Raw genomic sequence first — 12,457 nt, 5'->3', positions numbered from 1 at the left:
GGGACTCTCAGCCAGCCAGTAAAACAGAAGGTTTATTAGACGACAGGAACATGGTCTAACACAGAGCTTGTAGGTGCAGAGAACAGGACCCCTCATCTGGGTCCATTCTGGGGGGCAGTGAGCCAGACAGCCACGTCTGCCCTTCACTCCATGTCCCAGCCAGCCCCAAACTGAAACTCTCTCCTGCCCCTCCTCCCCTGGGCTTTGTTCCTTTCCGGGGCCAGGAGGTCACTGGATTCCTTTGTTCTCCAACCCTTTAGCTCTCATCTTGCAGGGGGGAAGGGCCAGGCCATCAGTTGCCAGGAAACTGGGTGTTGGCCATTCTCTGTGTCCAGACCCCTGCACACACCTGCCCTCTAGGGCTCTGCAATGATCATACACCCTTACCCCACCACCTAGATACTTAAGAACTGCCTAGGGGAAACTGAGGCACCCCCACACTATTCAGAGGAAACATTAAGAACAGTCCCGCTTCATCACACCACATGCCCTGCTTGTGCTCAGGGCTGGGACCAGTGCACAGATCTCCCTCCCTGGTTGCCGTGCGCACACACAGCGGGGGGGGAGGGGCTGCGGTGGGGTCATAAGCACTGTCTCTTTCAGAGCAGCCCCAGCCCGTTCAGTCCTCGGCAGCAAATGGACTGAAGAGTCCACACAAAACTCTGTCTGCCAGGGGCTGCGGGGAGCTCACCCGTGGCTTGGCCAGGGACCCAGGGGGCTGGTGAGCCAGAGACTCTCCAGGGAGACTGGCCTGTGCATGCCCCACACCCAAGCAGCTCAGAAATTCCAAGAGTGCCAGGCACAGCTGTCTATTGTGCCGGTGCCCAGTGCCTGAAACAAGCAGCCGGGCCCGCAGATCGCACTAGAAGGTGTCTGCAGGCAGGGGCTCGGCGCAGAGAGCAGCCCAACCCCCTTGCCCCGCACTGCAGAGGGAGGGGGGCCCACGTGGACTGCAGGATCTGGCAAGCGCAAGCTGTCCTGATGAGGCCCCCGGCTCAGAAGTCACAGCTCCTGGCCCCCTGGGAGCAGCTGCAGCCACTCGGCACTAATGACGCTCTCAGCTGCATTCATGGCCTGGTGCTGAAGATCTGAATTACCTGATGTGCCAGGGCCTGTCAGAGCCGAGGGGCTGCCCAGCACCCGCTGCTAATCGAGGGCCTCGGCGCTGCACTGTCGGGGGGCCTCAGAACACTTAGCCTGTTACTTCGCCGCTCGGCAGGGCTCTCCTCAGCCGCGGCCAGCCAGCTCGCCAGCTCCTAGGACTCTCCTGGGCCAGCGCTCAGGCTCCTTCCTCGCTGCAGGAGCAGGGCTGGAGACAGGCACGGCAGCTGGCGGCCTGACACAGAGCTCAGTGCAGGCAGCTGAGGTCAGGCTGCGTCTCCCCAGCGCGGGGGCAGGCCTGGGAGCTCCAGTGACTGTCTCACCTCAGACTGTCCTTCCCCGGCCAGGAAACCCCTCCAGCACTCAGAGGGTCAAACCTTTCATCCTCCTGTGCCGGGGCTAAGCCAGGGGCTCAGTCTGGAGCGCTGGGTATGTGACAGGGTGCTCCAGGGCTGCCCCAAGAGCCCAGGGCCTGGTCTAGGGGCTGGTGGGGAGCCAGGAGACCTGGGTTCGGTTCCTAGTTCTCTCAGTAACCTTGCGGGTCCCTTCTCTGTGCTGTTCCCCTGGCTGGTTAGCAGCCCTTCCAGCAAAGATGGTGCAGTGCTGAGCACAGTGGGGCCCCTGTCTGGGCTGCGGCCTGTCGTTGCCCCTGAGATAGGAATTCGTAGGAGCTTTGGGGGAACGAGCCCCTGTCAGACAGCACAGAGCTGGGGGCTGCAGGGAGGTGCCGGCACAGGTCACATCTGCTCCATTGTTCCAGTGGCAATGGAAGGCCATAATTCATGAGAGAGGCAGGGGCTGGGCCAGTGGGGCCTAGCGCTGCTGGGTTTGCCCCGTTAGCGACTCATTGCTGCCGGGTGAGACGCTCTGTTCTGGCCCTGGAGAAGGGCCCTGCTGTTAACCCCACCGTGAAATGCCAGCAGACAGGACATTTCAGCCTCTTCCCTTTTTTGGCTGAAGAATGTGAACGATAAGGAAAGGCTCATTTCCTGAGGGTGCTGCGTGTGCAAAGGGCCGAACCAGCCCGCAGCCTCCCACCTCCCCACACTGGGGGGCACCCAGGGAACAAGGCAGGGGTCAGTGTAATGGGAACCAGCGACATAACCAGGGAGCAAGCGAAGGCCCCGCTAGCAAAGGGAGGGGCAGCTCCAGAGAGAGAGAGAGGTCAGCTGGGGGCAGAGCCCCCGCAGCCCGCTGTGCATAGACGGGGCTACAGAATCAGCTGGCTTTGGCCCAAAGCCCAGGCCCTCCGCTCGGGGCCCTAGGAGCAGCTCCTCAGCGCAGGGGAGTGTCTGAGCCACGAAGAGGGAGGATTGAGACCAGGCAGCAGAGGGCAATGGTGAGCGTGCACCTGACGCTCTAAGCGTGCACCTCTAAGCTATGTCTGCACGCTGTTTAAGGCGGGCAGGGTCCAAACCTGCGACCCCCCCAGCAAGCTAGAAATAGCAGTGGAGACGGGGAGTAAAGACACATACCCGAGTACTGACCCTACCGGGCTCTCCGCTCGGCCAAGCTGAACCCCCCGGCTCGCCCACTCGCCCCATGGCCTCCCCGCCTTTCACTGCCGCCTTCCACTGAGCCCTGTAGCTACATGCTGCAGCATGGCCACAGCCGGCTGCTCACCGGGGTGGGTAGCGACGCGTCCCCTGCCCGCCCCCGTCCTGGGGCCACAGCCTGCGTGCAGGGGCTGCTTTCCCGGGCCCAGGGCGGTCTCACTCAGCAACAGCTCACTGGATCGTGCCCCTCCCTTTAGCTCCGAGGAGACGGGCTGTGGCAGGAGTGGTCCTTTCCCTGTGCCACGAGCTCTGGCCAGGAGCCGCTGCACCAAGGAGGTTAATGGCCAGAGGGGGCTCGGGTTAGGGTTAGGGCAGGGTGCGGCTGGCTCCCGGCAGAGCCGCGCTGAGCTATGGTGAGTAAGGAGCCCGGTCTGGGCACAGGGAGGAATAAAGGGGGGCAGCGCCCTGGCACCTAAGGAAAGAGCTTCCTGGAGTCAGGCAGGGCCGGAGCAGGGGGAGCTGGGGAGCAGACTGGCGCGCGCAGGCCCTGGGTGCAGTGGGGCACACAGCTGCTGTGCGGGTTGGGAGGGGAGCCCCCCATGGTGAAGCTGCATTTGCAGTGGGAGGGTGTCTCGTTCCCGAAGCAAGTGGGTTGGGCTCTCTCACTCCAGCTAAGAGGTTTATCCCGTCACCCATCACCAGGGTATCTGGGCACCTTCCATAGAAAATCAATGGGAATAGCGCAGTCTGTGGACTCTAGGGAGGCCCTGGCACATCTCCCTTTTCAGGGTAAAATCTCGGCTTGGGGGAGGCTGAGGGGTTGAAGTTTTTTAGATTTTAAATTGAATGTTTTGGGGCCAGCATGGTGCATCCCACACACTACCAGGGCTGATCCACTGGCAGGCCTCAGAGAGCCTCTCCTCACCCCCCAGCCTGCCCCCCATGCCAGGTGCAAAGCAGTGGCCGTTTGGTGAGAGCTGGGTCAGGGGTCACAAGGCACCAGCCTCGGAGGTGGCCAGCGCAGTGGAAAATCCTCTAGGGGCCGAATGTACAATTATCCCAGGAATAATAATAATTAACTGCCCATTAGGGGCATAATTAACTCCCACCAAGTGCTCTAATCTCGGTTATTAGTGCCCTGGAGCGGCAGCAGGTGGGCCGGCTTGGGAAGGTGGGGAGAATGTGCCTCTCATGCTCACGGTCATGTTCACTTCAAGGGAGCTCGATAGCCGACTCCCAGTGCCGGGGATGCTGCTGCCTTTCCTCCAGCGCCCCCTCGCACGCCTGGCGAGGGAGAGGGGAGAACCCAGGGTCCCAGCAGGGAGTGGTGTGCGAGGGGCCCGGGGGTGCTGCAGGGCTGGGCTCACACCAAGGCAGGGGAAATTTCCTGCCACTTGACAGACTGCGAGTGGGCAGGGAGCTGGCTAGCGGCGCCCACCTGCTGTGTGTTGGCTCCTTGAGCCGTAACCAGGGAACCGCCGGATCCAAACAAGCAAAGTGGCTTTTAGTCCAGGTGCTCTAATGCCCCCAGCCGAAAGCCGCTGGAGCGGAGACGGAGGCGCAGCCGGAGCATGCTGGGGCTTGTTTGCTGCAGCACGGGGCTGCGGGTCGGCAGCTCTCGCATTAGGAGGCCTCTCAGGTTAATGAAGCAGCAGGAGCTGGCGCTAAATCTGTAACCAGGCGGGCACCTGTGGTCAGTTGTAGCTGGTGGAGCCCCCAGCAGGCGCTAAGCCGAGCTGAGTGCAGCCGTGTGAGAGCAGGCACTCGGGAACCTCACCCCACCCTGGCCAAACCCAACCGCAGCGCTGGGCTGGCCCCTGCCAGGCTCTGCGTAGCGCAGGAACCTCAACCCCTAGCTAGCAGCATGGGACTGCAGAGCAAGCCAGATGCCACATGCCGGCCAGAGCCAGCCCCCAGGACATGCTCAGACGCCCATAGGTCACTAGTGCATGGGGCGTGAGGGCAGAGGCCCATTAGCAGGGCGGGGAGGAAGCTGTTACCCCAAGCCACAGACACCACCGTGGCACTCTCCACGCCCCAGTTCCTGGGCCCCAGGATTTGCTCATCACACAGAATCACAGAAGTGTCGGGCTGGGAGGGACTCGAGAGGTCGCTGAGCTGAGACCAAGTAAACCCAGACCAGCCCTGACAGGGGCTTGTCCAGCCTGGTCTTAAACCCCTCCGAAGACGGGGATTCCACCACCTCTCTGGGGAGCCTGTTTCAGGGCTCATCTCCCTCCGTTAGAAAGTGTTTCCTCATTTCTAAGCTACATCTCCAGGGCTGCAGACTGAGCCTGTTACTCCACATCCTACCTTTGGCTGCCTCACAAAACAATCAGCCACAATCAGCCCTTCACGGATTTGCAGACGGGTACCAGGTCCTGCCTCGGACTGCTTTTCTCCAGACTGGACACACCCAGGGTTTTTAACCTTTTTTAACCTCAGGATTTCTAACGCTGGGATGGGCGCTCAGGGCTGGGGACGAACGCTTGCTTGGTGGCTCGCTAGCAAAGGCCGTGAGATGGGGAAAGTTTCCTTCCTTCCTTCCTGAGGCAGAGACTAGGCACAGCTGGGGGCACAGCTGCTCCAAGGAGGCTCTCAGCCTCGCTCTCCGCCCCAGCACACGCAGAAAAGCTCATCCAGACCAGGGGAGCTGGGCTGGGGAGGGGGACCAGCCCCGGTCTCAGCTGGGCCAGCAACATGCGAGGTGCACCACAGGGACACAGCAGCCAAATGAACCAGAGGCCACTTCCCCCCAGCCTGGGGTGGGTACGACGCTGACACTTGCACCAGCCCCCTCGCCCCCTGGTTAGAGATTACAGGCCCCACAACCGTCTCCCACCCGGGGTCTGTGCTGCTTGTCCCCTCCCCAACGTCAGCCCCCCCACCCCCCGCTCCTTTTGTTAGCAGCATTGACCCTTTTCCCCTCCCCGCACTGGGGTCCGGTCTGGCTGGTTCCTGCAGCATCCGGGCTATAGTCCCAAGCAGCGCTGCCGGCCCCAGCCCCAGATGCCGCCTGGGAGGCACAGCGTGACCGGGATCCACTCCGCTTGGCCAGCTGGGTTCCCAGTGGCGTGCCCTACCCCCGCCGGCCTCCAGCCGCGCTCACCTCCATGCTCAGGAAGGACAGGGCTGTCCGACTCCGCCTCATCCTGGCCCCTGCTCCAGCTGGCCCCGGTCCTTCCCTGCAACCAAAGGAGGAGGAGAGGGTCAGGGCTTCTCGCGGCTTCTGCCTTCGGCGGGTCCTGCCCTCAGCTCTAGCGCAGGGTCTCGCCCGCCCCGCACTGGATCTGGGGCGGCTGGCAGGGGACGGCTGAGAAGTGGAAGCCAGACCTGCAGGTGCTCGAGCCCGGAGCGATGGGGCGGCTCTGAAGGGTGCTGAGGGGGAGGGGGTAGATCACCCCCCGCTGCAGGATACCTGCCCTGTCGGGCCCCAACTGAGCTGATAGCAAGACTCCAGCCACTGGCCCCCTAATTTGAACCCTCCTCATCGATAGAGCCCTCCCAGCCAGCACCCCGGGGTGGGGGCAAAGCGCCTCCAGTCAGGGCAGCTCCCGGCCTCTCAGCACAGCGAAACCAGGTGACCGCCCCACTCAGGGCCAGCGCCACCCAGGTGGCAAACCATCACCCAGGGCTCGGTGGGCCTCTCTGGGACCTGGGAGCTGCTGAAAGGAGACCTCCCAACGCGGCCAGAGTCACGGCTGCCCCAGCTACACCAACCCTGGGCCTTTGGCTTCAGCCTGTGCCCGGGGCGGAGGGCAAGGTTTTGCTCACGTCCACCTGCAAAACTCTGATCGTCAGAGACCTGGAGCAGGAGGGGATGGAGCCCCGGTGAGCCCCACATGCCTGGGGTCAGGCAGTGCCAAGGGGGGAGGTGTCACCTCCTGCTCTTTTGGAGACATTTCTTGTATGTTCATTTGTGGGGATCAAACAGAAAGAGTGGGCGGGGGGAGGCTGCGTCTGGCGGGACGGCGCCAGCTCATCCTTGCCCCATTGGAGGCTGGGGCCTTGTCCCCAGCACCGCAGGGTCTGGACGCCTGGCACAGCAGAGTGGACAGGGCAGAGGGGTGGGGGTGGGGTGGGGGATTGGATAAGGGGCAGGAGATCCCAGGGGGCAGTAAGGAGACAGGGGGCGATGGGGCAGAGGTGGTCAGGAGACAGGGAGCAGGGGGGGTTGGATAGGGGGTGGGGTCCTGGGAGTCAGGGGGTCCTGGAAGGGGGGGAGACAGGGAGCAGGGGCGGTTGGATAGGGGGTGGGGTCCTGGGAGTCAGGAGGTCCTGGAAGGGGGGGGGACAGGGAGGAGGGGGGGTTGGATGGGGGGGGGTCCCAGGAGTCAGGGGGTCCTGGAAGGGGGGGACAGGGAGCAGGGGGGATTAGATCGGGGGTGGGGTCCTTGGGGGTGCAGTTAGGGCAGGGGGTCTGGGGAGGGGGCGGTCAGGGGACAAGGAGCAGGGGGGTTGGATGGGTGGGGCATTCTGAGGGGGGCAGTCAGGGGATGGGAAGTGGGAGGAGGCGGATGGGGGCGGGGGCCAGGCTGTTTGGGGAGGCACAGCCTTCCCTACCCGGCCCTCCATACTGTTTTGCAACCCCGATGTGGCCCTCGGGCCAAACAGTTTGCCCACCCCTGAACAAGCCGATAAAGACTCGCTCCTGTGAGAGTGTCGATTGCAGCTGAGGGCCCTGTGGCAGCTGGCATCATCCCCCAGCCTGGTCAGCCCCGGCCCCCAGCAGCTTGGAGGGGGCATCTGTCCTTCACCAGTCAAACGCTCCCCTGCAGCACAGCGAAGGCTGAGCCGGAGTCTCTCTCACGGCCCCAGGGCTGTATAAATCTCCCCCCCACACCAGGGGATGATTAAATTCCGGGCCTGGGAGAATGAGGGCAAAGGGCCGCGATGCCGAGCAATCCTCAGCCAGCTCTGGGCCCCAGCCTGCCCCGGGAACGGGCCGCACTTGGCAGCAGGCCAAGCCATCCGGCCCAGAACTTGGCTGCTATTTCATTCCCTCTCTGGGGCATTGATAACCAACCTTGACCTGGCGGGAGAGGGAATGGCACCAGCTTCCTTCTACTGCGCCCTCCTCCTACGGGGCCCTGGCAGGGGGGAGGTTCTTCCAGCTCCCTGGGGCTCCAGCGGTGGAAGGAGGCAGTGTTCCTCCCCCAGGAATGTGCACCTGGCTAAGCCCCACTTAAGCATTTGCAAAGCAGTGGAAGCCCCTTCCCCACGCCCAGCTCTGTGCATCTCAGGGCCAGCTCCCTGCAGGTCGGCCACGGAGCCTAGAGGCGTCCAGCCAGGCTGGGGCCAGCAGTGCCCCACTGGAGGAGGTGCTCAGGTGGGAACTCTACCAGGCAGCGCTGGGTCCCCCTCCCCCAGCACAGCCCCAGTGGCCAGGGGAGAGGGGAGAGTGAGTCCAGCTTCCTGCGGCATCTGGGAGGCAGCCACTCAAGGCGACCTGCTCCCCGGGCCTGTGCTGCAGCATACAACCCAGCCCAGGGCGCAGCCCACACCGGCCAGCTGGTCTAGAGAAGCAGGAACAACCGGCCCCAGGAGCACATGGCCCACGAGCTCTGGGCTCCAGGGCATCCCTGGCCTTGCCAGGGGTGAAGGACAGTCCTGCCCAGCCCAGAAGCAGACTGCGAGGTGCCAAACGGGGAGTGGGGAGGGGTGCATCGGGCTCTCCGGGGAGAGATCCCAGAGCTTCCCTGCGGCAGAGTCAGGCAGGCGGGACGGCACCGGGGGGGTACGGAGGGCCAGGTCACTGCACCCTGCAGGTGTTCACAGCTCAGCCCAGGCCCCCCAGGAGGACCCTTGCTGTGAACGCCCCGACGACTTCAGACCATTGAACCCTGGCTGGGGAATATTGGGGACACGCAGGGCTGGGAGGGGCCTGACAGGCTGGGAGCCGCATGTGACTCCCAACTGCTGCTGCTAGCAGGGGCGAGGGGGGATCCCAGGGAACCCCCAGGCTCAGCGCAAGGCAGCAGGGCACGGGCTGCCACCTCTATGGCTGCTGAGAACCAGCTCCCAGGGGCTGGCCCTGCAAGTCCCTACAGGAGCTGCTGTCAGACTGGGGCACGTCTGCGGCTGCTCCTCCCGGCATCGGGCTGTCTTTGAGGTGCAGCTTCAGGCTGTAGCAGAGCCTGACGGCCTTTAGCCAGGGCTGGGTGGGGGAGCTGGCCTGCAGCGGGGGGCCTTAGGGGAAAAGCTTGTTCTCTCCGGTCTAAACCAGTGGGGTCTGGAGCCAGGAATGGTGCAGACTGCCCGCCTCACAGCTCTGCTGATGCCCCTCAACTCCAACGGCAGCCCCCCATTATTCCAGTCCTGCCTCCCCTATGGGGGTGACAGAGGCACCCTCTGCGCTGTGGGACCCCGTCCCAATAGGGTGGGCAGGGAAAGCCCCGCCAGACTTCCTGCCTGCAGCCCCTCCATCCCGAGCCCATAGGCCAGGAGTGGCAGACGCCCACCTGGCCCTGCAGCCCCCAGAGCGAAGAAGCCAGCTAGACGGGAAGGTGTGACAAAGTGGGACTGTTCTTAATGTTTCCTCTGAATAGTGTGGGGGTGCCTCAGTTTCCCCTATGCAGTTCTTAAGTATCTAGGGGTGGGATAAGGGTGTATGATCGTTGCAGAGCCCTAGAGGGCAGGTGTGTGCAGGGGTCTGGACACAGAGAATGGCCAACACCCTGTTTCCTGGCAACTGATGGCCTGGCCCTTCCCCCCTGCAAGGTGAGAGCTAAAGGGTTGAAGACAAAGAGATCAGGTGCCCTCCTGGCCTGGGAAAGGGACAAAGCCCAGAGGAGGAGGGGCTGGAGGGAGTTGCAGTTTGGGTCTGGTTGGGGACATGGAGTGAAGTGCAGATGTGATTGTCTGGCTCACTGCCCCCCAAAATGGACCCGGCTGAGGGGTCCTGTTCTCTGCACCTACACGCTCTGGTTTAGACCATGTTCCTGTCGTCTAATAAACCTTCTGTTTTACTGGCTGGCTGAGAGTCATGTCTGTCTGCGGAGTTGGGGGGCAGGACCCTCTGGCTTCCCCAGGACCCCGCCTGGGCGGACTCGCTGTGGGAAGCGCACTGAGGGGCAGAGGAGGCTGAATGCTCCGAGCTCAGACCCAGGAACATGGAAGCCGGGTGAGCTGTGTGTCCTGAAGACAGGCTGCTCCCAGAGAGGAGACTCCCCCAGAGTCCTGCCTGGCTTCATGGGGAGCAGCTCCAGAGCATCGCCCGGGGACCCCGTGACAGAAGGTGACAGAGGGATCTCTGCTTGTGGCCTGGGAGCTCCAGCTGCTCTGCCTCAGAGCACAGACCCGCCTCTGCCCAGCTCTCCAGGGACGTTGGATCCCACCGGAGGGCTGGGCTCTGGGAATCACCAGGGGGGCAGTCCCCTGATCACAGTGGGACCTTCTGGCCTTGGCAGGGGCGAGAAGGTTTGACCTGCAGCCTCCTGACAGGCCCCTGCCCTGGCTGGTAGCACGACCTGAGAGCCTGGCGCTAATCCAGAACACCCACCAGAGGGGCAGCCGCCCTCCTGTCCACACACCCCATGCGCCGCAGCCCAGCTGCATGGCACATGCCGGCAACGCTGCCAGCCAAGGTCGCAGAGGAGCGAGGGAGCCCAGAAATTCCAGGCAAGTCAGAGCTGCAAACGACTGCCCCGGGCACTACTCCACACCCCGGGCACTTAACACGCAAACCCACTGCCACCAAGTACACCTCGAACCAGCCAGGGTCCCTCGCACAAGGCCTGGCTGCGTGCCCCGCCACTCACTGCTAGCAGAATCTCAGGGATCCCTGCCCCCAAGACTCTACGACGCACAAGCTTTGCCCGCTGTTATTTGAGTTTTGAACAAAAGCCACGTTCCCACCTGCCTGCGCTAGCCCCACGCCCGCAGAGACTTACGCTGAGTGGCTGCCAGCAGGGCAGGGACGCCGAGTCTGTCCGTGGGCCGCCGGAGCAAGCCGAGGGGAAGTATTTAGCAAACCGTCTGCATGTGATCCAGCGGGCAATTGCACGGTCTGGAGCAAGCAATATTAACATGCAGCTTTCTCTGCACTTTTCTGCGGTCCCTTAACTCTTCGCTGCCTAGATGACAATGCTTCCCACTCAGAGCAGAGACCCTGCAGACGGCCCAGAGCTGCGGTAACACAGACCCTCACGTGTGCCAGTCCGCCCTCCGGCAGCCGGAGGAAGGCATTTGCTTTCTGTGCGTTTGCATGTTTGCTACCCACTTTGATTTACGTGTGTCCCGAGAGACCTGGCAAAGTTTCCTCTGCCCAGGGAGGGGCCAGGCGCTCTACTGGTTATACTGCAAAGCCAAGGGATGAGTGCACATCGCCCCAGGGGCACCCGTTCGGGAGGAGTGACTGCAGGGGGCTGAGCGAGTGAAACCCAACGCCCCTGCTCAGCCTTTGGCCCCTGGAGTCGCTTTTTACACCGAGACTTGCCAGGCCAGCTGCCCCTTGTGCAGAGAGCGGTTCCCTGCAGCCACCATCTCTGCGAAAGCCCGGCTGCCGGAGCCCCCATGGCCCCTCACCCAGGGCCAGCACAGAGCAGCCCCAGCAACACGTCCTTTGCCTTTAAGCTGTCCCTGGATTGGGGCGTCTCACCCCCATGGAGCAGGCGCCCGGCAGCTTCCCCTCCCGCTGCCCCCGGGGTCTCCTCTGGAGCCTCACTGGCCAGAGAACCGAGCTCTGCCGGCTCCCCCAGAGCGTGGTCGGAGCCCTCCCGCCCGTCCGCAGCACTGACCTGGCGAGAGGGGTCGCCTGCACGGCCATGTGCCGAGCTCAGCAGAGACACGAGGGGGAGGGCACGGGGGCAGACTCCACTCCAGGGATGAGCTGGCATCACATCAGGGGTGTTGCACCCAGGCCTGACCTGCATCCACTAACGGCGGGTCTGAGCCTGGCTCAGTTAAACCGGTGCAGCTTGTGTGCAGCCACCTCCCACTGGACGGAATAGCTCAGGCCAGCAAGGGCGTCCACATGGCTGCTTTGACTAAACTGGTTCGAAACCATGTTCGGATCATGCAGTGCAGGGTGTGTGCGGACAAGGCTAGTGTCTAGGGATCCTCACACAAGTCTTTACGCACCCCATCACGCTGCACCTTGGGCTGGACTGAAACCAGCTGACACCTGGCCTTACCCCTCGAGTTCACTAGGAGTGGGCGCTGCCATCCAGCCAGACTGGAGCAAGGGCCTGCTTGTGGCCACACGCTGCACAACAGCCCCTGTCCCGGGCAAGCCACCAGGCTCCGTGCAGCCGGTGTCATGCCCAGGCCGCTGTGGTCCCGCACGGGCCTTAGCTCTTGGGGTTTATTTTACCACGGCTGGTTGGAACTAACAAAGCCCATTGACTCCAAGCAGCTCAACCTCAACGTGGTTTCCTTGGGGATTTTCCAGCGGGGGGGAAGCTACCTGGCCCCTTGGGAGGGGCTGGCTCCCTATTGGCTGGGAGCCTGCAGCCCGAAACAAGAGTCACCAGACTGAGGACCTTCAGCCCTCCAGGGCAGTTAACTTGCAAATGGGGAAATAAATACTTGGTGGGAACCAGGCCAAAGCACAATCCATACGCAGGTTGGTACGTTCCCAGAGCCACCCCTCCCAGGCCTGGCACCAAGGCAGCCATGCCAGCTGGCTGGAGAGCTGCGGCACTCGCTCTCACCTGGCGCTAACATCCCGCGGGCCCAGGGGCTGGAGCAGAACGAGGCGGTGTCCCTGCAGGAGGAGGGAACTGCTGGTCCTGGCAGAGGCCTCGCCCAGGGAAGGGAGCGTCTGCACGGGAGGAAATGTCGCCCTGAAGACTCATTACACCAGTGAGCGTGGGATTCGCACCGGTATCACACACAAGTGAGCAGAGCCGCCCAGCTCA

At 63.1% G+C, this 12,457-nt stretch overlaps 1 protein-coding gene across 2 annotated transcripts in view; it reads right to left on the bottom strand.

Moving 5' to 3' along the window:
• PDE4C (phosphodiesterase 4C) overlaps positions 1–11,465 on the bottom strand; it is a 105,130-nt gene extending 93,665 nt beyond the window's left edge. Inside the window, exons 1-2 of one of the 2 annotated variants that reach the window (XM_037885882.2) lie at positions 11,336–11,465; positions 5,707–5,782 (exon numbers count right to left, since the gene is read on the bottom strand). In XM_037885882.2, coding sequence (XP_037741810.1) covers positions 5,707–5,782; positions 11,336–11,364 — 105 coding nt within the window. In that variant the 5' untranslated portion in view covers positions 11,365–11,465. Of the gene's footprint in view, positions 1–5,706; positions 5,783–10,489; positions 10,750–11,335 lie in introns of those variants that run through there. The other variant, XM_037885883.2, reaches the window with a different exon arrangement.
• Between the last annotated feature and the right edge of the window lie 992 nt (positions 11,466–12,457).

The sequence above is a fragment of the Chelonia mydas genome, chromosome 25, assembly GCF_015237465.2.
Source record: "Chelonia mydas isolate rCheMyd1 chromosome 25, rCheMyd1.pri.v2, whole genome shotgun sequence".
Lineage (NCBI taxonomy): Eukaryota > Metazoa > Chordata > Testudines > Cheloniidae > Chelonia > Chelonia mydas.
Note: the sequence above shows the minus strand (reverse complement) of the source record. Positions and strands in the feature narration are given on the sequence as shown.